Below are 25,144 nucleotides of genomic sequence, written 5' to 3' on the forward strand. Positions count from 1 at the left end.
ATCAACTCGATCATAACAATATTATATATCAACATCATCACAAAATCATCATCAACTCATATATATCATCAACAACTTCATACCATATCAACACATTAATATTATAAATTAATTAACATATATATATATCTACTATTTATTAACAACAACTTAATTCATATATATTATCAAATCATCAACCAAATCGATCAACACACATATATATATATACATCCAACGTACTCAAAATCAATCAACTCAATCACACTCAAAATCAATCAACTCAAATAAAACTCAATTAATCAACATATATATATACATGTACGTACCTATATATAGCTCTACAAACTAATTATGGACAGATTTCGACAACACCCAAACTTTTCTCCCGTTTTTCTTCTCTCGTTTTTTTTCCCAGATGAGCTACTGTTGGCCAGATCTGCAAATATAAAGCACTTTAGCCGACGAAATTAATATGTCATCGGCTAAACTTTTAAATATTTCGTCGGCCATAGTCTGTGAACTTTAGCTGACGAAATAAATTATTTAGCCGACGACAACTTAATTTCGTCGGCTAAAGTTTACCATAGCCGACGAAAATTTAATTTAGCCAACGAAGGAAAATTTCGTCGGCTAAAATAGATTTTAGCCGACGAAAAAATGGTTCGTCGGCCTGGTTTTTTTTTTCGTCGGCTAAAGCTTTTCTTCTGGTAGTGTTTTTGATCAAATAAACACAACTAATATGCTATAATGAGTGTATTGAGTCGAACTCACGATTTTTCACTTACAAAAAGAGACTTATGTCACTAGACCAGACCATACAAAGTAATAATTTAAATTAATTTGGATTAAAAAAAAAGTAATTTAATGTAAGGAAATACAAAAATAATAATTAATGTACAACGAGGAGCTAGTGGACGTTTTACTCGCATCAGTCGCATGGATAAGAGAAATAGATAAGGGAAACCATTCAATCTATCTCTGCTGCTTGGAGATATAAAAGAACTAGGCAGACATCATTGTCAAAATAAAACTAAGCAATCATGGAAATTTCGTCGAAACCAAAATTCTTCAACTTGAGCATTTTAATATATAGAAAAATTACTTTCTCTTTTCTTATGGTTAATTAGAAAAGTAGAATGATTTCATGCTGTTCCGTTGCCGGACATATACATCAACGGCACACAGTATTTTCTTCTAGGTGCAATTATTAGTAATCAATATTCGACACGAGTCTTCTTGTGGTCACTGTTAAAGGCTTTGGGATGCTCAAGGCACGAAGCTAGAAACAGAGAAATTAAGGCTAGCTAGCTGCTGCATGAGTGAAATAACTTGCATGGCAGCGAATACTGGTCCTGTGGATATAGAGATGTGGGAAGGGAGATGAGGTAAATCGTAACAACAGTTCCACTATAACTGGTTTCACTGTACGGGATGCACAAGCAAAACCTCTCTCTGCTGCTTCGAGGAGTGTACGTACGTGCAGGAGAAACTATAATGCCTATGGCAGAAGCCATTGGTTTTATCAGAATTCCTTAGAGATTACTTAGCATTGTGAAGAACATCATCTCTATAAACCCTTGCCAATATATAGTTTTGAAGATGTTTCTTTGAAGCATGTACGTATATTTAGGGAAGCAAATTTTGTACTTAGGGCATAGCTTAGCTTCCCAATCGTAAAGTCAATTGGGTAGAGAGAGAGCGAGTGACCAATGAGGCAAAGTGGCAAACAATGCCTTACTGTTTGACATGCATTATAAGTTAATTGTGCATGGTTCCCTTTAGAGGCTTCAAGCTTTAATATATTAGTTTCGTATCAAAGAGAAGAAGAAAAGGTTAAGGGAACCAAACAGTGAAGAACTCAAGGGAACCAAACAATATTCTCGCATGTTTTTCTTTGTATTGACCCCTACAGTTTCATATATATGGATCCGACGGAAAGCTCGAGTGCTTGCTTTGTAGGATTGAACTCGCAAGATGGAGCAGTTGGCACAATGTCTTTGACCACAAGAGTCGTTTACATGCATAATTAGACACATGGACTTAGACGTCGACCTACCAGAAGCCAACCTATCCTACACCGGAATAAAGTGATTGTGCACACTTCAGAAAACGCGCGTATAGGCATCTTCCTGGGGTATTTCGTTAATTTAAACTATCAATTCTTAGGTTAGATGTTTTTCTTTCATTAATGTGAAGATTTTAGTTAAACTTACAAGGTTTAATTAAGGGGAGTGAAATTTACACTCCTTATTTTACAATCCACACTCCTACCTTTCATTTTTGGGTAAAGTTTTCACAAAAATACAATACACATATCACTAAAAACAAAATTTAAATTACTAAAAGAGAAAAATGGGAGTGTGGATTATAAAATTAAGAGTGTAAATTAAATTCCAGTTCCCTTAATTAGACTTAAATCTCTCATGCCATTACATTATTATTTTCTAAATCATTTAAGCGTGGGTACGTTTTAAGCCTTCCAACATGACTGGATTCCAAACCTCATTTTCTAAAATACTGATAATAATTTAGCTAATTAACATTAGTGTTTGGACATCTAAACCAAAGTGCATAGTTTAGTTAATTATTGTTTGGTCCTTTCCTACCTTTGTGATCAAATTAATTATGTACTAGCTAGTACTTCATGTGAGTGATAGATCTGCTGCTAAGCAGGTTGGGTAATATTCTTGGTTCTCTCTGCTATGACTTCTGCACCAATCTCGTAAGTGGGTGAATTACTGTGGAGATAAGTGAAAGTCGATCATCTTCGTATTCTTGGGGATTTGTTTTTCTCCCATTTTCCATTATGTTGCGTTATAATATGATTGTTATATATATTGCACTTTCCAGCCTCCAAATTTCTTATGCTTAATTGTTCTAGTATAGGGTTAACAATGTCGGTTATTATTACTTAGAGAAAATGACTTAACAATGTCGGTTAACAATGTCATTTTCAGGGTCCTGAGCTGCGGTCATTTATCATCGCTAGGACCCCAAAAATGAAACAACTATATTCTTTTTGAAATTAAGACATAAAGTGTATATATAAGTACTTAAAAGTAATCAAACCCCATAGTTAACTAATCGTACATCGATTATCAGTGTTAGGTTAACCTTTAGGGTGCTAATGATGAGTACATTTGATATATATGGCCGGCCGGTAAATGTAAGCCTAACTAATTAGCTAAAAAGAGCATGCCGGTCGGTATGATATAGTTGAATCCCACCAATTCCTCGCTCTAGGGTACCATTTGGACTATCGTGTCAAAAAGATGTTAAAGAAAAATGATATACCATCCACAATAATTCCATCACTAGTTCGAATGGTTAAGACATGACCTTTCTGTTTGAATTAATAGTATTGCCAATATGTATTTCTAGCTATATTGTATCGTAAAAGGGGTATAGATAAAGTGGCTTTTATAAGTGCTCAATTGAAAATTATGGTCATTGTAGAATTCCAAACAGAAAATAGTAATACTAGCTCGAAGGAACTTATCAAGGTACGTACACATGCATATATATGGTACTGTAATTTATTCGGGGATCCAGAAAATTTGAGAAGACGCATCCCTCTTTTGATTGGTGTTTTTGCGTGTCTTAAATTTGTCCATCGTTGCATTATGAAATTGTTTCGAAGTTGAAGACAATCTAGTAGGCATATAATTCATGCATGAGATTCTTTTCGCAAAGAAAGAGGAGACGAAAGATTCTATATATATATATATATATATATATGATTCTTAAAGCTAAACTCAAAACCTAAATTGATGTCGATGGTCAATTAGTATCGACTGAAAGAAAATATTTCATTCACACGAAATGAAAAACACGACACCTGATAACTTTGATCTTTGTCATTTGTGACTTTGTGTGCATGGCTGCAATGTACTGTAATTAGGAAACAATAGGAACAAAAGCATATATGAATGCGAGTTGTATGTATTAGCGGTTATTCCTCGACCTAAAAGTTCAAATCTTGATCGGTTAATTGCTCTCGTATCATGGTAATTAAATTTATAGTTGTCGTTGTCGATTCATTGGTGCTCATAGAAGCATCACCGGCCATTTGGTTAGGTACTTAATTAGGTTAACATTGTAATCCCATCTTCTAGCTAAGATTCTTGCACAGAAGAATCCCCAGCACGAGTAGTCAAAAGTTTCAGCTGTTGAACGTGCTGTGATTTGGCCTCCCACAAGAGATAATATATATCTTGAAGCACTAGCTAGTATTATTATAGCGATTTCTAAGGCGAGGGCCAGAGAGAATACTTTTGACTTGCAGCACACGTATCTCCAATGATATACGATCGCAATAACAACAGAGCAGAGATTCTATTACAGAAGGACGGAGACAGTTGCTTATACGCGGCGATATGAAGATGCATATCGTTGCTTATTCTATATAAAAGAGATTGCAGGTAGCTAGTTGAGGTATGGCCGATCAGTTCTTGTTGGGGCATGTCCACTATTGATGGACCAGTTTAATCATAATATCATATATATATATATATATATATATATATATATATATATATCGATCGCATTCTCCTTCTGATTAGCTATAGGGCCAATTTCTTTCTGTTTTTTCCTTTTAGATATGGAAGAATATTCTGGTTTGTTTGCTTTGAAGAATGAGATCGATTTGATAGATAGACATGGAGTGCTCGCCATCACTCTGAGCCTAGTTCACGATTGCAGGAGAGCACTTGTGGTTGTGGGTCGGTTTCTAGGGTTGTGGTTGCAACACCTCATTCATTTTAATCAACCCCCCGTTGGTTTTATTTGCCTGACAGGAACTGATTCTTCTTTTTCTGGAAAGAAAATTGAAAACAAATAATTGACAGTTTTTTGGGTCACTTTTCGAGCTAGCTAGAGCAAGCAAGCCATAGAAATGTCATTTTTGCTTTGGAGACGTTCAAAATGAGCAGAAAGACACGACATTCACTGGCAAATATCACACTTTTAATTTGGTCTTCTACTCGATCTAGCAGGTCTATCATGCAATATATAGCAGTACTTTAGTTTCCAAGCACTAGTGCTTATGTTATAAATCAAACACTTTAACTGGAACTAAATACAAGTATACAATAACTTATATGATGCAAAGGACTTGATCTTAGTATTTGAAACGAATGGATATCCAAACAGCAGAAGCAGACTTTGCACCAAAATATAGACTATGTACTCCTCGAAATCATTAGCAGTGCTCTAAGGTTGTGGTTGCAACACCTCACTCTTTAGCTGCAGTGGCTTTTATCGTGCAAGGTCAGCACACGACTTCGCATTTGCATGTGAATTGAACGAAACACGTTTGCTAGCTAGACCTAACTGCTGGCTCCAAAGGGAACTGATGGAGTGCCAATATTTCAGATATATATAATTGCCAATGAATTTTTATGGATCTTAACTAACATTGCGCAAATGATCGAAAGGGGAAAACGCACTGAAAGCTCCACCAAATTATTCAATTATCAACAAATGTGATCGATCATTCTTATTGCATATATGTTAGTGCGCGCTTGCTAGAATCTAGACCTATTCCACAGGATGAGTATAAGATATATGTATCGATCATTGCTAACTAGAAATAAACTAAGTACTGAAAAGCGTCTTGAAATCCCAAAAGCTAACCCCGCTTTGGGAAACCATTATTAACATACCAAACTCCATTTACTTGTTAATTTGTTGCATATCCCTATTACACACATAATGGAGAACTGAGACAAATATATACTCACGGAGGTTGATTTTCTACATCTATAGTACCTCTCTCATGGAATTATATACCAGACCACACTGATCGACCCTAAACCCGTTTGGATTATTGGTGACAGCATAAATAACATGTCGAATGAACAATGTGTTTGTCAATTGAACACGAAAACAAATAGTTTCGATAGGGAATCAAAATATGCAGTAAAAGAAACATAATCCAATCGATTAATTCTGAAACATATTTCAGAACATGTACCTCAATAAAGACTTCACAGGGTATATAGGTAGACTAATTTGAACCCTACACGTTTGTAATACTTGCTCAATATACATATATCCACAATGCTGCTATTTTCAAGGTAGCTATAGTTGAATGCCAATGTCATTCATGAGGATTCAATGCAGCTAGCAATTCAAGAATGCCTTAATACTAGCTACACACAATTCCCACTGCTGGTTTATCAATCAAGTCTCTGTGGGTGTTCATCAATCAACTCAAAAAACCGTGTGTAACCCAGTATACTAGCTATAACAGAAGTAGCTGCATGATAGCTAGCTCTGGTCTTCTATATCTGTACAGAGTGTCTGAGTCCTCCAATGTTAATGACCAAAACTTAAGTCGCGTTAGTCTTCCAAAGTTGATCAACTTATGAAAACTGAAAAGGAAAATAGGGCTATAGATGTGGGCAAATCAGCACTTCCGTTGGTTGAGGTTATTGGGATCAGACCATCGAGCACTTTAAGATGAGTAATCAGTGCAGAGGTTTATCCTTGGAATATACCATAGGCACATTCTGAATTCTCGTCTCTTTTAGTCTTTCACAAACACCTTTTGGTGTATTCTCATGGCTATAATCATGCTCGGGTCGACTACTGGTTTTAATTTCATCAAACCTAGCTTTTTCGTGTTGTTGTTGCTCCTTTAAGTACACACACATTACACATATGGTCCCTCACTCCACCCAAGTCCACTGGGATGGATAATATTGAAGCGTTCAATCAAGCTAGCTTTAGCTTAGCTTCTTTGCTTGTGCTTCTGCGCCTCAGTTTCTACCGTAAATATTTGTAGTGGTTATGGCACTAGTATTCTGGAATCTGATTCAAGCTAGCTAGGTAGCTCTTGATCGAATGATTGCCGTATATAGACCAGTATATGTTTGCGGGAAATCGGTTGAGTAAAGTCATATTCTTGCTATCTAGGGTTTCAAGTACGGATTGGCGGAGGATTTGTTGAAATTGGACTTGGAAACCAAATAATATATATACGGTTTGAAAATTTTTCTAGCTATTTTCTTACATTTTGTTGTTGTGCTGGTCGATTTGAAACATAGAAACCCTAGCTAGGGCCAAGAATGTATTCATACTCATAGAACCGTCGTACGTATACGACAATTTTCCTATAAAGAATCTGGTGCATGCATGCAAGCTTGTGGAGAGGTAAATTGTGTATGAAAGAAATTAAAGTTCAATTGTATACAACTTTCATTTTCCTATATATTCACTTGAACTTAAACATGGACAAGCGTGACCCGTGGATCATCATTATACCAATATTGTCCTAATTTAACCATTTTTAAGGTGTTGGTTTTTAATCAAAAAGGCCTTAGTACAATTAGGTATAATCCATCCATTTATATTTTTTTTAATCCTTTTTCTAATGTGAGATCTTTCCTCTTCAACATATTCAATGGTACTCGATCTTATTCATATATATGGGTCAAAGACGTGGATAATAAGGGTGTTTATCACTAATAAACCCTAGCTAGAGGAATGATTATATGTTAGAGTTCAATTGAAGAATGAAATATATCATAGAAAAGGTACAAAGCAGCATTTGACAAATTTTACTTGCATCGTGCTACGTTTCTGATCGATGTTGATATGTTAGTATTTGATATAGGGCTTTTAGCCACTTAATAGTTGCAATTGTCTGTTTAAATAGAATTATTGCATAAAGAACACAACATAATGAGTATATGTTCTGAGTGCTTAATAAGATTCCATGGATATTCTTCCATCTCTGGTTGTTTAGAGATCGATGGGTTGCCATTGTTGGCTTCTCCATCAATGAATTCATGTCCGCAACAAAGGCATGGGCAAGTCATGACTTCCATTAGAAATTGCTTAGTTATATCCTCGATCATATGACGGCCAAATAACATAATATAAACAAGCAACTAATTCCATGATGAAAAAGTACAATTAAAAATTCGTTTTCGTAGCTCTTTAATTAGGGTTTACTTCGACATTTTGGGTAACCCTAACCCTACAATCTGAGGCCAGCTAGAAGAACAATAATTCAACAAACTTAAGTAATAAGTCGGTGGTTCCACTTTGAAGGAGCGAGGAATTAAGTGGCACGATATATAGAGGAGTTACTACTTGGGACTTAAGAATATATATGCAGAGCCTGCAGGCATGAACTCCTAATTAAAAGCCCTCGCGACTAGACAAAGGATCAAATCGTTTTAAACCCGGCCAGAACGAGAAGAAAACTATCAGGACTCGATCGATGAGACCCGAAAGCCTTTTAATTTGGTCATATTTTGATCGATGTTTTCTGTCAAATATATTTATGTAGATCCAAAGCAGTACGTGTGTCCCAAGAACTAACAAGCTAACTCAGTACGTGGACTCATGCAAAATATATACTGGAACAAACAACCTCTGATCGATAACATCGGATTCCGATCAAAACACGGTCTATACATATTCGCATATATGCAAGTTTATACTCATTTTGCTAAAAGAAAAATATTAATTCATCCTTACTTATCAAATATCAGTACAGTGGCTGAATAACCCTGAATGGCAGTACTTTATATATAATATAAATGGAAATTAACCCCAAGCCTGCATCGATCTTATGGATCAATTATCCTACACATGACGAGCTAGCTAGGTATAAAAGCATTTTAAGTGAGAGTATACAAACCTAATGGGGTTTAGGAACAACAAATTTGTATATGTGCCATGCTGGCCCATGCATAATATAAGAAATTTATACTCGATGGAGATGAGACTATCTCCCAAGTTTTATCTCATTGTCTTGCATTTCAAAAATGTAAACAGCGAGAAATTGTCTCTGTATAAAGAACTCTCATCAACACACATATAAAGAGTTTTTTTAGTTTATGAGATCAGACCAAAGCAGCCGAATGGAAATGGCAGCAATCAAAGTAATTTAGATTTGTTATTTTCCCTCTGTGACTAGGTGTCCTTCAGATCAGAGCAATTCAAACATGCAGTCAAACCCCGTCAAAATTGGGCCGGGCTTCAGCGAGGCCCAGTAGGTCAAGTATAAGATAACGAGAAGGGGATAGAAAGGGAGAGGGAGTGATGGGACACGTTCTGCCTCAACCTCTCTTCACCGCAGTAGCCTCATCTTCACCGCAACAGTAGCTTCTCTTCATCCCAGCAGTAGGTATCTTCTTTTTTATGTAAAAGGCTTAGCCCAAGATGTAGTAGGATATGTAGGAATTCTATTGCCTTCCACAGAAACAAGGAGGCATGTCATCAGCTTCTCAATCAGCTTCTTATTGCAACGAAGCCTGCCTCAGTGATGCCCTCAGCCAACTTGATCGGTAACGTTCAAAATTATGAGGAACTCTCAGGTAAAGCATCACACACCTTGCACAGAGTAGAAATGAGAAACAATATGGATATTGGATAGTGGCGCAAGTGACCACGTTGTCTGTAAATGGGTTTACAATTAAGATCAAGTACTTGGATCAATTATCGATCCTACACTTGACGAGCTAGTTATATATAACAGCCTTTTAAGAAGAAAAATATGATAATTAAGTGAGAGTTTACAGACCTAATAGGGGTTTTAGGAACAACTAATGCCAAGCTACTGGTGATCTAATCACTCTCGAAAGATCCAAATCAACTGTTGACACCAAGATTATTAATTAATATCGGTTTGATTAATATCTGATTTTAACCTTTTGCATATGTGCGATGCATAGTACTCGAGATGAGACTAGCATATGCGCTCCCATGTTTTATCTCATTGTCTTGCATTTCAAAAATGAAAACAGCGAGGAATTTTCTCTGTATAATGAGCTCTCAACACACATTTCTAAGCCTTTGGTCGGATGAACCATTTGTGTTCTTTGTCAATTATGAAAAGGCAAACTTGATATAAAACGATGAAGGCATCTCCAACCTTAATTTGGTCTAAATTAACCTAAAATATGTTTAGGTATTACAAAACTTTATCTCCAACCTATATTAATGCAATTTGAGCTCAAAAATGATTTACCTAAAATTCGTTATATTTTAACTCAACCAAATAGCACAAATGCTATAACCTAATTAAATGTAATTTGCTTTCTATCATTTCACGCTCTTATATAATTAATGCTATTAACCATATGATGAGAGGATGATAGTTAATTAGTTACCCGGCGAACTAGCTACATACTAATCAATTAACTAGGTAACTAGCAATACTTTTATACGCACTGATCCTTTTTTATATCAAACTGACAGGTGTGGAACGATATACATCAAACTGCTTGGATGCATGATATAATAACAAGCTCGATTCACTGAAAATTATTATGTAACTAGTAATTAAATATATTATCAAATATTCAAAATTTACCATCAAAGTGATTTCAATTAATAAAAGCTATATATATATATATATATATATATATATATAGTAGCTTCAAAAATATCAAGTAGCTTAAATATTTTCTAGCTATATAAGACAATTATATACGTATGTAGTTCTCCTAATTTGTTTTCTGCTCCTACCTTCTTCAAGAAAATGACATTGTGTTATTCTAGATTGTTTCCTCCTACCTCTCCGTCCAAAGCTTGAAGACTAATATATTCTATTCCATGTGTTGAAATTTCAAAGAACACGTACGTATAATGAACCTTATTGGCTATCTGTGAGAGATAAACACCATTACATTTATTTCTTATGTACGCAGTCAATATTAAGCGCCATATGAGAACAAGACACAGTACGTCAAAGTTCAAGTTTTGAGTAATGAAGCTCGATCTTCACCGTCTGTTATAGCTGACCAAGTTAATGGACGGCATCTAACATATCTGATGACAACACAAGTAGTGAGGAGTCCTGACTCTTCAACGTTGTTGAAATATAATGACATGAAGATTCCATTAATCGATAAGCTTCCCATTCCGATGGGTATAAAAAGAGGATATGCATGCCTCATATCTGCATTATCATCTCCCAACTTCGATCCCCAGCAACTTTCATACATTCTATCCTCACATAATTTCTCTGCTATTCACTAAAAATGGTGAGTTTATGAGTAGTCGATCTTCCACTTTGAGTTGCAGAAGGTCTTGCATGTACTGATGATCAGTTTTCTTTTGAGATGTTTTATATCTTTTGTGGGATAGTCCATGAGATATCATGAGTTTTAGTTAGCTTAATATATGCATCATTATATGATCGAATTACCACATAAAACAAGATCGATGTCTATTACATATAGTATAAGAGGTGCATTGGCTGGCTATATTTATCTTTCTTTTTTGGAGTTTAATTAGTTGACTAAATGCCTATCATATAGTAAAAGAGGCACCTGATGAGGTGACTGCAGATTTATTTGCTAATATATAACTAGTCACATAATTGAACTATATCTCATTTTGATTGTTTATATTGGACTGACAAATTTCTACTTGTTTGCTGGTTTCTGCTGTTGGTGTGGGATCAGGCTCTTTCGCTAACTATTGAGGTATGGTACTTCATCATTTCTTGAAATTGTGTTTGTGGGAACAAAGTCTATATGTGCTTCAATATTCCTTCCAAATGAAGTTCAAACTATTAACAGTTTAATTTCTGCTGAATCAGAAAGAATTTGCTCAAACCTCAGAAAGAGTGAAGTCTGTGGATCTGCATCCTACGGAGCCATGGTACGTAATCATCATCATCTATCTGCTGGCTATCTTAGGCAACTCTTTTATGTGATCGATATTCTGCGCGCGTCTCCAAAGTTTGATTTTCATACATCTGTTTATCGCTGCTGGTTCCTTTCATCCTTATAATTTTTCAGTACCAAAAATCAAATCGAATTCCAGACTATATATAACCGGAGAATACACTTTCTATGCAGGATGCTAGCAAGTTTGTATTCAGGAACTATTTGCATCTGGAACTACCAGTCACAGGTAAATCCATTAGTCTTCGTCACATATATACTTAATTAGCTTGCACTTCATAGCCAAACTCCTAGAGTTTAATGACTTAATTTGAAATTTTCACGCTTTTAATTATTCTGTCTCATCCATGGACTTAACTTAATTTATGTAATTGCACAGACCCAGGAGAAGTCCATCAAGGTCACTGAGTCACCAGGTACATATATAACGGGTTTTTTTTTTTAATTGCTTTCATTTTTTTGTAGTGTTGGCATGCTACATTTCTCTCAAAGAATTATCACTTGATATCATCTGTTTTGTGCTTACAGTCAGATCAGTAAAGTTCGTGGCTCGCAAACACTGGATTGTAACCGGTGCTGATGACAAGTTCATTCGCATATACAACTACGATACTATGGAAAAGATCAAAGAGTTTGAAGCACACACTGACTTTATCAGGAGTGTCACTATCCATCCAACTCTACCATATCTGCTGTCATGTTCTGACGACAAGGTCATTAAGCTTTGGGACTGGGAGAAGAACTGGGAATGCACACAAGTCTTTGAGGGACATTCTCACTATGTGATGCAAGTGGCTTTCAATCCAAAAGACACCAACAGTTTTGCTAGTGCCTCTCTTGATGGAACCATTAAGGTATTGGGATTGCGAGCAGCTAGCTAGGATTGCTTATTGTTACAAACTAGTTGATTAAGTACTGCATCTCAGTACATTTTTATCTGTCACTTACACTTTGACAATGTCTCTTATTCTAGATATGGAACATTGGCTCTCCTGCCCCTAATGTTACCTTAGAAGGCCACTTAAAAGGAGTTAATTGTATTGATTACTTCATTCGTGGAGATAAGACATACCTATTGAGTGGTTCTGATGACTTCACTGCTAAGGTTTGTGAGACATTTGATATTTTCTTTTGTTCACTTTCAGCCTTATTCGATCTGGCTAAACATGACATTTGTTCTACTGTAGTGTCTGTAATTGCAGCCCTACTAATTATTCTTTGATAAATTTCATCACAATAGGTATGGGACTATGAAACTACAAGTTGTGTGAAAACTCTAGAAGGACATGAGCACAATGTAACAGCTGTTAGTGTTCATCCTGAGCTTCCCATAATCATTACAACTTCTGAGGATGGGACTATTCAAATATGGAATGCAGCCACATTTAGGTAAATACTTTATGATTCAAAACGCTTACATTGCAAAAGTTGTGTAGTTGTATTTTTTTCTGATATTGTGAGATGGGAGGAAAGTCTTGTGATGCTTTGCTGATTTCATAAATGTCTAATTGTCATTGTATTACAGTCTAGAGCACAAACTGAATTATGCTCTTGAAAGAGTTTGGGCCATGGGACACTTGAAAGGATCATGCAAGTAAGTTTCTTTCTTTTTCTGTGGATTATAGATGTAGGATTTAGACTACGAAATCGAGGACTTTCGGGGAAATGTTTGATATAGGAAACATGTTATGTAGCAAATTATTCTGCTTAATCTGTTGCTCTCAGCTTCTGATCAGACTTTGTTTTCAAGTGGCTCATTGTTTTATCAGTATATATACTTATTGTTCAATTCTGCTTACAGGGTTGCATTTGGTTTTGACAATGGAACCATCATTGTCCAAATGAATGCTGCTGCTTGATTTTCTGTGGACATCAGCTCCAAGCATATGAGAAGCAAAAGTTGATGAATAAAAGACATCTAAGTTCTATTTTCTGTATTTTACACTGTGTTGTGATGAAGAAACTTAAAAGGATCGGAGGTTGTATTGTTGTATGGTATGTAATCCTACTGTAAGAAATATTCTATGTGTGGCCAATAAAAGTTTTCTTGTAATGAATATTCTGATATGTAATTCGAGTGTGCATGCTATGTAGCACTTAATTCTCAGGAGGAACGATTTCCCTTGGGACTACTTGTATTGCTGTTTCTATATATATAACAGGAAAACATTGTTTGTCTTGTGGTGGAGCTGCCCAAAATGAACCAATTGTAAGGATCAGTGGTAAAATTATAGTGCTCATGTGTCCATTATTTAGCAATTTATAATCATGAAAACGGTATATTCACTAAAATGTGTTCATTCATGAAGTGCAAATTGCCAAAAGTAGTTTTGAAGTCCATGTAGTAGGAATTCAAAGATCTTATGAGCAAGGGTGGAGGCTTGAATCCATAATAATTGGGGTCAGTATTTGAGACTGAATACAGCAGGTGAAACACAATTCTATAACTACTAGATATTAATATATCTTCATTCTAGCTATATGGTTCAATCTTCCAGTTTCGTATATATCTCTATTCATGGGAACACAAAATATCTTCACCCAAATCCTTATGTCAGATTGGTTCTTCAGTAGATGAAAACAACACTAGTTAGTACTAACATAGCCAGTAGTTGAAGACAAACTATTGTAAGCTTTTTGCATAACTTATTTCCCTGATACTAATACATTGATGGCTCATATTAAGTTCTCTACCTTAGCTTTCGTATGTACAAAATAAAAAGACAAGAATTTAGCTCTTGCTGCTAGGGAAATTGCTATCCGCATCAGATCCGACTCTTCTGTCCTTCATACATGAATCTTTCCTTATTATAAACAGAATGCATTTACATAGCCAATGCATCAGTTTTATAACTTTACTGGACAAACTTGAACAGAATGCATTTCGGTAAACATGCATAGATCCAACTAAGCCATGGCAAAGCTTTGATTTCATTTCATTCTCTAATGCTACAAATCAGTACTAATCTCTCATTGCAACACATTTATTAAGTTCTCACTTTCGTACGACTGCATAATGGTGTTTTCATCTACCAAGTTTGCATTCCAGAACTGTTTGTATCTGGAACTAAATGTCACAAGTATAGTCATGACTGTTTGCATTCCAGAACTGTTTTTCATAGTTATTAACCATAGTCTAGAATCAAAAAATCGTTTGTTTGGCAATGCGAAATGAAAATCCAGAACCTTATCGTCTGCGTCGTTGCATAAATTCCATGTATCTTCTTTTGCCTGTATAAGAGGAGTATTGGAGTTGTACGATTACTTCGATAGCTGTCTGCTATAGAATTCCATGACATACAAACCTCACTGAATCTCATATAATCTAATGGTGATGGTAATCTCTCTAAAACTGAATCCAATAGCTTTCCCCAAGTTGAGGAGTCCATGATTTTGAAATCTACAAGAATATTGATTGAGCTATTTAGTTGAGTGAGATAATTAGCTAGGTGTTTATGAGATGTCCAGATGTCCCTTTATTTACAGACAATCCTACTCCTTTAAACTTATGAAAGTCTCCCATACATATCAGGTAACCTATTCTCTACGTACATAGAGAAAAAAAAAATAATAATTAATTCTTATGTAAACTACAAAACTAGCAATAAAATCGTTCCCTATTCTTTAAGCTTACCAAAGTCCAGAGCGGATTCTACCACTAAGATGCACTTGCAGTATTAATATGCAAGTCCTTAAATCGCCGTATACGAACATCCAGTGAAGACTAGAGACCCTAGCTAAATTCATTCATTTCATTTTTATTTTAATCGTGATCAAATTAAGCGCTCATAATAAGAGTATCTCTTACTTGACCTCAGGTCCTCACCTCCTATGTTAGAAACACTTAAGATTATTTTTTTGGGTTTTAATTTTGTTAACGGTATTAGAATACATGCATGATAATGCGACGTGGATGACTGGATCAAAATATTACATATTAGTTGCTCAGTTCACTTACACCTTGGTGCGTAGAAGAATTTTCAACGAAAATCTCCCATACATATTAGGAAGCCTATTCTCTACGTACACAGTAGACAAAATAAATAATTTTCTTATTGTGAACTACAAAACTAGGAAATCCTTCCAAGAAGGAATGGCCAGTTGATTGATCTTTTAATTTCAAAAAGCACGTGCTTGCTTTTTCTCCATTGCTTGATTAGGGCACTTGATCAACCATCTTAAATTAAGAGGAATTGAAGAACCAATTGGTGACATGATCAACACAATACCCTTAAAGTTTTTCTAGGCCGTGCTGAATAGTTATGTCAAACGCTTTCTCACCCTGACCACTGAAGAAGAATATATTAAAATTTAAACTCCAATCAATGTTAGAAAGATTCGAACATGGATTTGAGAGTTCTTTAATTTGTTTTTATCTAATTGATATTGTTGTTAGCATTAAGAGGTAGATTCAAAATCATTTCCACAGCAATCCGACTAAGAATTTATTAAGTAAATATGAAGTGGTTCTAATATGAAAATATGACACAAAAGTATTTGTTAGCCTCTGATCGACGGATCAAACCACTCAAATCGTTTGACGAATTGATCCAATATCTTTTCCATGACGGCTTAACGCCTTAACCAAAGGGTTTCTCCGCTACCAGAATATCACTCTCCTTGAATATTTTCGTGTACGCGGCATCTTACACGTCACGTTGTTCACTTGTGTATCAATGCCACATCACGTTGTTCACATTTTACACCAAAAGAGCAACCAGTCGGCCAATCGACACTGTCCGTCAATACATGTCCCTTAGACGATCACCAAAGCTACGTTATGGCACCAATAACCTGATTGCATCACTAGTGGCATTATCGTAAATTTGCCGACGTAACCGCAAAGCTTTGCTGAATCTCGTATTTACATAGAGAAAAAAAAAAAGAAGCTCTCTCTTTATTATACAAAGAGCACCAAAATCTCTCTCCCTCCTTCTCTTTCTCTCTTTCTCTGAACTCGGATCACCTGGATCGCTTGGGCTCTTCTTCACTGTGATCTCCGCCGGAGCTCTGCAAAAATGGTGAGTCTCTCCGATCGCTTCACTCTCCCTGAACGTTTTCGTGTACGCGGCGGCATCTTAGATCTGATTCAAATCTCAAATCCTTTAGTTTTTGGTGCGAATTCCTCATTGTTTGTTCACTGCGTCAATTAGAGTGAGAGTGTTGGAATTCATTAGGCTCTGTTTGATCGCTTTGATTCCTACGGTTGCTTCATTTGTGATTTGATTTTGTTTTTGTCTATTGGCAACCGGCGTGAGCGATTTTAACTTGAATTGCGTTGAGATCTGGTGGTTTGTATTGTCGATTCTGAGTTGTTATGTAGATTCTAATCTATCAGAAATGCGATATTGTAAGATTTGGAGTTTTGATTTGGCACTGATCGGTCTTTGTTTCTTTTGCAATGTGTTAACAGCCTCTCCGACTGGAAATCAAGGTAATGCTGTTAAATTTTGTTGAATATTACTCGTTCTCCGCGGGATCGGATCTCTTCTTGTTTTGTTTTGAATTGTGATTCTAATATTATAGTCGTAATCTTTTGGTTCAGAGGAAACTTGCTCAAAGATCAGAGAGAGTAAAATCTGTGGATCTACATCCAACAGAACCATGGTAAGTCATTTCTCATTTCATCTTTATTCGTGTCACTCGTATTAGGATAGCACCCTAGTCAAAATAGTGATATAAATAGATTGTGTGATTGATTGTTAGTAAAGTAGCAGTGCAAGCCCCGAAGCCTAATAAATTTATTTCCCACTGCCATTTTGTTGTAAACCTGTAAGGTTGTAAGGTTGCGGCCCTACATATTGTATAAGGCGGGTATCTTGCTAAGGCCGTCATTGCTTCCCTAAGTTTCTTTTGCTTAACCTCAAATAGCCTCACTTAGATTGTTCATGAGGAGTACATTGTGATTTGTATTTTTTTCTTGTGAAGCTGGTGACATGATTTTGGTCGGTGGTAGTCTGAATTGATCTTTCCATTTTAACTTAGGATAGCATCCGGAATAGTTCCATTAACATTTAGTTTATATGGTTCATATGCTTTATCATTAAAAGTGAAAGGATTTATTGTGTTCTAATTTGTTGAAGTGTGAATTTACCGCAGGATATTGGCGAGTCTATATTCTGGAACAGTGTGTATTTGGAACTACCAAACTCAGGTATGATATTGATATGTTAAACATATAATAGCATATGTAGCATTTCCAATCAAATTATACTGACACATTTCTGAAACAGAGAAAAATAAGTGGTACATTTTCAACAAATCTCTCTGATATTGTTGTTAGTTATGACCCGGGAACACTTTTAACTTATTAAAATTTTGACCAAAAAAGTTCACAAATTGTTGGAGGTGACCATGTGCTAATTTGAATCTTTTGTTAATGTTGCAGACCATGGCTAAGTCATTTGAGGTCACTGAGTTACCAGGTATGTAATGGGATTCGTGTTGTGTGTTTGTATTTTTTTTATGCTTGGTAGACATTTCATTTCTGGGATTTCCCAACAAGGTTATTTTTGTGCTAACGTCTAAATCATTTTTCTCCAGTTAGGTCAGCCAAATTTATATCACGCAAGCAATGGGTTGTTGCTGGAGCTGACGATATGTTCATTCGTGTATACAACTACAACACCATGGATAAGATTAAAGTATTTGAGGCCCATACTGACTACATTAGATGTGTGGCTGTTCATCCTACACTCCCATATGTGTTATCATCATCTGATGATATGCTCATCAAGCTATGGGATTGGGACAAGGGTTGGATCTGTACTCAGATATTTGAAGGACATTCACATTATGTGATGCAAGTGACATTTAATCCAAAAGACACCAACACCTTTGCAAGTGCGTCTCTTGATCGCACCATAAAGGTAGACATGACATTTCCTGGTTGTTTTCATGCATTTTCTTCTAAATTTGGGTGTAATGGTACTAATTATGCTACCTGATTTTTCTTTTTTTTTTTTTTTTTTTTGTTTCTCTCCAGATATGGAATCTAGGCTCTCCTGATCCAAATTTTACACTGGATGCCCACCAGAAAGGTGTAAATTGCGTTGATTACTTTACGGGTGGTGACAAACCTTATCTAATTACTGGTTCCGATGATCACACTGCTAAGGTCTCCATTAAGTAACTTTTTCTGCTCAGCAGTGTTTTGTTTTATGTGTATTTGATTCTTTGGAAAACTCATGCGTAATCTTGTGAAAACAGGTGTGGGACTACCAAACAAAAGGTTGTGTCCAGACACTTGAAGGCCATACACACAATGTTTCTGCTGTATGTTTTCATCCCGAACTCCCTATAATAATAACTGGATCAGAGGATGGAACAGTACGAATATGGCATTCAACCACTTACAGGTAATCCCTGGCCTGTGCATCTCTATCTCTTGTTTTTATGATGTAGTATCTTTTTCGTAGGTATCCACTTTGTTGTGGGTTTTAAACCAAAGCATTATGCCACTAAGTCCTAAGATAATATGTGATTCATTTACAGGCTTGAAAACACGTTGAATTACGGGCTTGAAAGAGTTTGGGCTATTGGATACATGAAGGGCTCACGACGGTAAATTTGATACTTATTTTTTTTTAGTTTAATTATTTCGTATGAGTCTTTTTTTATAAGAAATTATCTATTGAGATCATATATGTATGTATAACTATGTGAAGTTGTCTTATAAGCTGAGTGTACTGTCCAAAAAAGAACAGAAATTTTGTGTTGAGATCACTTGTTTAATTATCTATATATATATATGTATGTATCTAGAACTATGATGTCTTAGAGGGCCGATACTGCCGAAAAAAGAATATCTGTACATTTTTCTTAAGTTGGTATTGCTCCCGAGTATAATTATATTATGGCAAGTTTGCATAAAGAGTAGATTAGTGCATTTAAGGTGCCCTAAAAATTGCCTAAAATATTTAAATCCATCTGTCCAGGGTTGTGATTGGTTATGATGAAGGAACCATTATGGTAAAACTTGGACGTGAAGTGCCTGTTGCTAGTATGGACAATAGTGGAAAGATCATTTGGGCTAAGCACAATGAAATTCAGACAGTGAACATTAAGAGTGTGGGTGCTGATTATGAGGTATGAGCTCTCCTCAGAGTGGCTGCTTTTCTTTGCTGCTTAATGCTCATGTTCTTGACATTGCCTGTTCTATGTTCGCGTTTCTTATTAGGTTACTGATGGAGAGAGATTGCCTTTGGCCGTCAAGGAGTTGGGCACATGCGATCTTTACCCCCAAGTGAGGCTTTGTTCCTTTTTTTTGTTTTCTTCTGTACTTCAGTTGAATGAAACTTCTTTTGCTGTTTCTCTTTTATGGAGTTTTTGGGCTTCAGTCATATATGCTGCTGTTGCCAATCATTAAGAAAATTTTGAAGTCGCATATTGCCATCTTGATTGGATTTGTCTAGGCAAAATTTCATTTTGAATGCCTGGTAGATGTACTTTTGTTTCCATATCCAACTTCAAGAGGCAGTAGCTGTTTTATGCTAGAATTTTATTGTGTTATCTGTTGGAAGTTTGCGTTGAAAGAATAGGATAGAGAAAAAAAAATTGTATGTGCGTTGTTGTTCTTCCTATATGTGCACATTGAAAAGCAAAGGTTAAAGCATTTAGGACTTAATTCTAATAAATTCTGTGGCATACATTGATTCCTTCTGCAAAAATTCTGTTCACAGAGCTTAAAGCACAACCCCAATGGGAGGTTTGTTGTAGTTTGTGGAGATGGAGAGTACATTATATATACTGCTTTGGCATGGAGAAATCGGTCATTTGGTTCTGCTTTGGAATTTGCTTGGTCATCTGATGGAGAGTATGCTGTTCGAGAGAGTACTTCAAAAATTAAAATTTTCACTAAAAACTTCCAGGTTTGTAACTTTGCATTACTTTCAGTTTATCGACCATTATTCTTTCCGCTTGGAAACTGTTCCAATTCACTTGGTCATTAGTTCTGAGGTGGATACATTGGATATGCTACCTTTATTTAGTATATCAAAGTGTTTGGCTTGAACTACTTAATGTTAGGTGGGTGTATGTTTGTTAGGATGTTAAGACGATGACTTCCTATTTAAGTGGTTATGTGTTTAAACCTCATCAAGGATGGATAGGGGTGGGTTAAAAAAAAGAACTAAATGTTAGGTAGCAACCATATCAAAAATCTAGTATCTTGGCTGTAATTACTGTATGCACTTTTGGAGCACCTCAAGTCTATCATTACCGATAGTGTACATATCCAGTCTTCCTTCAAGGTAATGAGCTTTTTAATTTGAATGGCATATTTCAGGAGAAAAGGAGTATTCGACCGACATTTTCAGCTGAACATATATATGGTGGAACCTTATTGGCAATGTGCTCAAATGATTTTATTTGCTTTTATGATTGGGCTGAGTGCAGATTGATTCGTAGAATTGATGTGAATGTGAAGGTGAGCCCCTTCTTACCTCAAAATTTGAAGAACCAATAATTGCTATTATCATTTTGCTTATTCAGTATTTTGAACATGCCAGAATCTCTATTGGGCTGATAGTGGCGATTTAGTTGCTATTGCCAGTGACGCCTCATTCTACATCCTGAAGTACAACGTAAGCTTCTCTATCTGGGTTTTTTGTCTCCTTCCATCGATCTGGGTTCTTAGAGAATCGTTATGCCACAATGTTTTATAAGATTGTATATTATAATGGTGCAGCGGGATGTGGTCTCCTCTTATTTGGATAGCGGAAGACCTGTAGATGAACAAGGTGTAGAAGATGCATTTGAGCTTCTCCATGAAATGAATGAACGAGTCAGGACTGGTATATGGGTTGGCGATTGCTTCATTTACAACAACTCATCCTGGAGGCTTAATTATTGTGTTGGTGGGGAGGTATTTGCGTCTGTTTCATTGTTGGCTGCAAATATCTTTTGTATATAGATAGATGTTGTGTTTGCAGTTAACTTCAACATAATATGCCTATTGTTCAGGTAACTACAATGTTCCATTTAGACCGGCCAATGTACCTGTTAGGTTATCTTGCCAATCAAAGTCGGGTGTTTCTGATAGACAAAGAGTTCAAGTAAGTGCATTCTTGGTTTGTCAACTTTGTGTAGTTGAAAGTCATCATGATTATATTTAATATTATGGTTCTTTAATATATTTGTTTCTTTCTTTTCCAATTTGCAGTGTGATGGGGTACACACTACTTTTGAGTCTGATCGAATACAAGACACTTATGATGCGTGGAGACCTGGAAAGGGCCAATGCAGTTTTACCTTCAATTCCTAAAGACCATCATAACAGGTGCCCAGTTAGTCTTGCACTTTATCCCTTTTTATGGTTGATTAGTCAGTTACCTTTGATTGAAAGGTTATGTTTTTTTAAATGAAGGGTCTTTTAAATGGTAATGACAATCTCCTGTAATTGTAGTGTGGCTCGTTTCTTGGAATCACGAGGTATGATAGAGGATGCACTTGAAGTTGCCACAGATCCTGATTACAGATTTGAGCTAGCCATTCAGCTTGGTAGATTGGAAATTGCAAAGGTAAATCCAAGAAAATATAACTAGTACGAGAGGTGCTGTTTACTTTGGCTTTTGATGTTCTTTTGTCTTATCCTGAAATGGTAAGTGAATTTGTGTGTTTTATTTGCAGGAAATTGCCAGTGAGGTGCAGAGTGAATCTAAATGGAAACAGCTAGGTGAACTAGCCATGTCTACTGGAAATGTATGTTATTTATTTATTTGGATTCTCTTGATATTGTACATAATTATTGCTTTACATATCTATGGAGAGCAGTTATGTTTGTTTTCCTCCTAACAACCTTATATTAGTTTCATCTTTTGTTAATATAATATATTCTTGCAGTTGGAAATGGCTGAGCAATGTTTGAAGCATGCCATGGACTTGAGTGGTTTATTATTGCTTTATTCATCTCTTGGAGATGCTGAGGGAATCTCAACACTTGCATCCCTTGCTAAAGAACAAGGGAAGAACAATGTTGCATTCCTTTGTTTGTTCATACTGGGTCGCTTGGAAGAGTGCCTTGACCTGCTAGTTGAAAGGTATTCTTATTTGTTCACTAGATATATGAAGACACAAATATTGGAATTATAGTTGATTAATGAAGTATTCTCTTTGCAGCAATCGGATACCTGAGGCTGCTTTGATGGCTCGATCGTATCTTCCAAGCAAGGTTTCAGAAATAGTAGCTATTTGGAGAAAAGACCTTAGCAAGGTGACATTTAATAATTGTGCTCATGTCTTATTTTGACACTTCAGGTCATGTCTGCATTTTGAATGTTGATTCATTTGATTTAAGAAAATTATATATGACAACTGAATGCTCGTATAGAAAGTTCACACAGCTGTGGAGTTGGATGCAATGGTTATGTTGAGCTGGTTCACCTGGTTGTCCATTTTGCACCCTCATCCCTTTTATTTGTTTGGCCACGATAGATTTGGTTGATAACAGGAAAACATCATTAGCAATGAATATGGATTCCATGTCCTAGAGCTGAGAAATCAGAATATTGACTTATACTGAGTGTGTCTTTGTTCTAGTTTCTATCTATATTTTTATTTATTTGTTTGTTATTTTTTCTTGAAACTGTCTAGGCAACAAGCATCTTTAGTTCTATATTCGTTCTCAAGGAAATAGGTGCCAATTCTAGGATTTGAAGTTCAGGAAAAAGAAACATGGGATTGTTTTGAACTCATATCCTGTATAAGTTGTACAAGTTCTACTTATCTCATGTTGACAAAAAAGTGTTACTAAATCTCATATCACAATTTTTTCTGTAAACTTCATGGACTTCTGCAATTTTTTGTTCTCACTAGTTTTTCCAACTAGCTTCTTGTATGTGTATTTATCAGCTGTATTCAATAATGTTGGGTTTTTATCGTCCACTCTGCTTTTGATATTGTGTCTTTGGAATTCCATCAGTAGACAACGAAGGGTTCATTGTATAGGACTTTAGGCCAGTACACCAAGTATATATTAGTGTGAATCTGGGCTTGGGAAAGATTTAATCTGAAACTCTTAAATCAACACTTGTGGATATCACTGTGCATCCATGTGGGCACATTTTTTGGCATTAATGTGGAGCCACCTTTTGTAGTCTTGTTCACTAATGTAATTTTATTGAAATTTATTGTTGCCTCCAGGTTAATTCAAAAGCTGCCGAATCTTTGGCTGATCCTGAACAGTATTCTAATTTGTTTGAAGATTGGCAAGTTGCTCTGTCGGTTGAATCTAGAGCCGCGGAGACAAGGTATAGTTAATGTGGCTAAAATGGCACAAGTCTGTACATCTTGTACTGGAAATCTGTTCATCTTAAAGATTTCCCTGGGGATGTTATTTGATCTATTCATTAATTGTTGTCTTTTGATTGTTTATGTAGGGGTGTTTATCCTCCTGCAGAGGAGTATGTGAAACATGTTGATAAAACACACATGACCCTTGTGGAGGCTTTCAAGAACTTGCAAGTGGATGAAGAAAACTTGCAAATGGATGAAGAGGAGCCCCGTGAAAATGGAGACTCAAACCATGAGGTAAGAAAACTAACAGCTAATGCGAACTAATGCTACTTAAAAATGTTGTTTCTGGTAATCAATTTATTATAGCTGTTAATATTTGTGATATCAACACAGCAGATGTTCTGCCGGGATGGATCTTGTTATTGTTTTTGTTTTTATTTGTTCATATTTTATTTTATTTGTTTATTATACTTTACACCTATAGGAGTTTATAACTTTTATGTTATATTTTCATTTGATTATAGGTTTCTGAATTGAATGGGGAACAGACTGTAGAGAATCATGCAGATGAACATCATGAGGAAGGGAGCCAGGAGGAGGCTGTTGTCGTGGATGCTGATTCTACGGATGGCGCTGTACTCGTTAATGGTAGCGAAGCTGAAGAAGACTGGGGTACGAAAAATGAAGGAACCTCGACAGCCTAAAAAGCTATGGGTTGGGCCAGTGTGAAAATCCAATTTTGTCTCTGGTGATTAATTGATTCTAAAGTGCAAATCTCTGACTCCCATTCTGACAGCTTTCTGATCTATCTACTATACCACCTTCTCCCCTAACTATCTGAAACTTAAAATAATTTCAATGAATAACGGGTAAACGGGATATATATATATATATATATATATATACACACAGTCCGTCTCAGCTGCGGACGTCTGCACCAATGATTTTGGTGCGGATTTTCATTTTTGCACCACTTTTCGATCGAATTTTCTCATCTCCACCGTCTAGTATCTAGATAATATTGTGTAGATCATCTCTGTAAAATTTCAGCCAATTTGGTAATCGTTAAGGCCCTCAAAATTGTGTTTTTCTGGTATAAACATGAACCGGACAGAATTCAGTCCGTCTATTTGTTTTTCGAGTTTGAGGGCCTTAATGATTACCAAATTGGTTGAAATTTTGCAGAGATGATCTACACAATATTATCTAGATACTAGATGGTGGAGATGAGGAAATTCGATCGAAAAGTGGTGAAAAAATGAAAATCCGCACCAAAC

At 36.0% G+C, this 25,144-nt stretch overlaps 2 protein-coding genes across 2 annotated transcripts in view; both read left to right on the forward strand.

The window, feature by feature from the left end:
* The first annotated feature begins 9,299 nt into the window (after window positions 1–9,299).
* LOC101298241 (coatomer subunit beta'-1-like) lies at window positions 9,300–13,797 on the forward strand. The gene is made up of 10 exons (XM_004305257.1): window positions 9,300–9,314; window positions 11,409–11,429; window positions 11,546–11,607; window positions 11,808–11,862; window positions 12,013–12,049; window positions 12,162–12,487; window positions 12,607–12,738; window positions 12,874–13,022; window positions 13,159–13,227; window positions 13,435–13,797. The coding sequence occupies exons 1-10, from the start codon at window positions 9,300–9,302 to the stop codon at window positions 13,490–13,492; spliced, it is 924 nt and encodes a 307-aa protein (XP_004305305.1). The 3' UTR covers window positions 13,493–13,797.
* Window positions 13,798–16,535: 2,738 nt separating this feature from the next.
* Window positions 16,536–25,144, forward strand: part of LOC101298235 (coatomer subunit beta'-2-like) — a 10,315-nt gene continuing 1,706 nt past the window's right edge. Inside the window, exons 1-24 of the mRNA XM_004302872.1 lie at window positions 16,536–16,654; window positions 17,047–17,067; window positions 17,179–17,240; window positions 17,733–17,787; window positions 18,022–18,058; window positions 18,177–18,502; window positions 18,619–18,750; window positions 18,843–18,991; window positions 19,128–19,196; window positions 19,571–19,721; window positions 19,813–19,878; window positions 20,315–20,503; window positions 20,920–21,060; window positions 21,143–21,217; window positions 21,322–21,498; window positions 21,597–21,688; window positions 21,796–21,912; window positions 22,039–22,153; window positions 22,263–22,334; window positions 22,476–22,672; window positions 22,752–22,845; window positions 23,775–23,881; window positions 24,011–24,161; window positions 24,392–24,539. Of these exons, the coding sequence (XP_004302920.1) occupies window positions 16,652–16,654; window positions 17,047–17,067; window positions 17,179–17,240; window positions 17,733–17,787; window positions 18,022–18,058; window positions 18,177–18,502; window positions 18,619–18,750; window positions 18,843–18,991; window positions 19,128–19,196; window positions 19,571–19,721; window positions 19,813–19,878; window positions 20,315–20,503; window positions 20,920–21,060; window positions 21,143–21,217; window positions 21,322–21,498; window positions 21,597–21,688; window positions 21,796–21,912; window positions 22,039–22,153; window positions 22,263–22,334; window positions 22,476–22,672; window positions 22,752–22,845; window positions 23,775–23,881; window positions 24,011–24,161; window positions 24,392–24,539 (2,746 nt within the window). The 5' untranslated portion in view covers window positions 16,536–16,651. The remainder of the gene's footprint in view (window positions 16,655–17,046; window positions 17,068–17,178; window positions 17,241–17,732; window positions 17,788–18,021; window positions 18,059–18,176; window positions 18,503–18,618; window positions 18,751–18,842; window positions 18,992–19,127; window positions 19,197–19,570; window positions 19,722–19,812; window positions 19,879–20,314; window positions 20,504–20,919; window positions 21,061–21,142; window positions 21,218–21,321; window positions 21,499–21,596; window positions 21,689–21,795; window positions 21,913–22,038; window positions 22,154–22,262; window positions 22,335–22,475; window positions 22,673–22,751; window positions 22,846–23,774; window positions 23,882–24,010; window positions 24,162–24,391; window positions 24,540–25,144) is intronic.

Source organism: Fragaria vesca, linkage group LG6 (assembly GCF_000184155.1).
Source record: "Fragaria vesca subsp. vesca linkage group LG6, FraVesHawaii_1.0, whole genome shotgun sequence".
Lineage (NCBI taxonomy): Eukaryota > Viridiplantae > Streptophyta > Magnoliopsida > Rosales > Rosaceae > Fragaria > Fragaria vesca.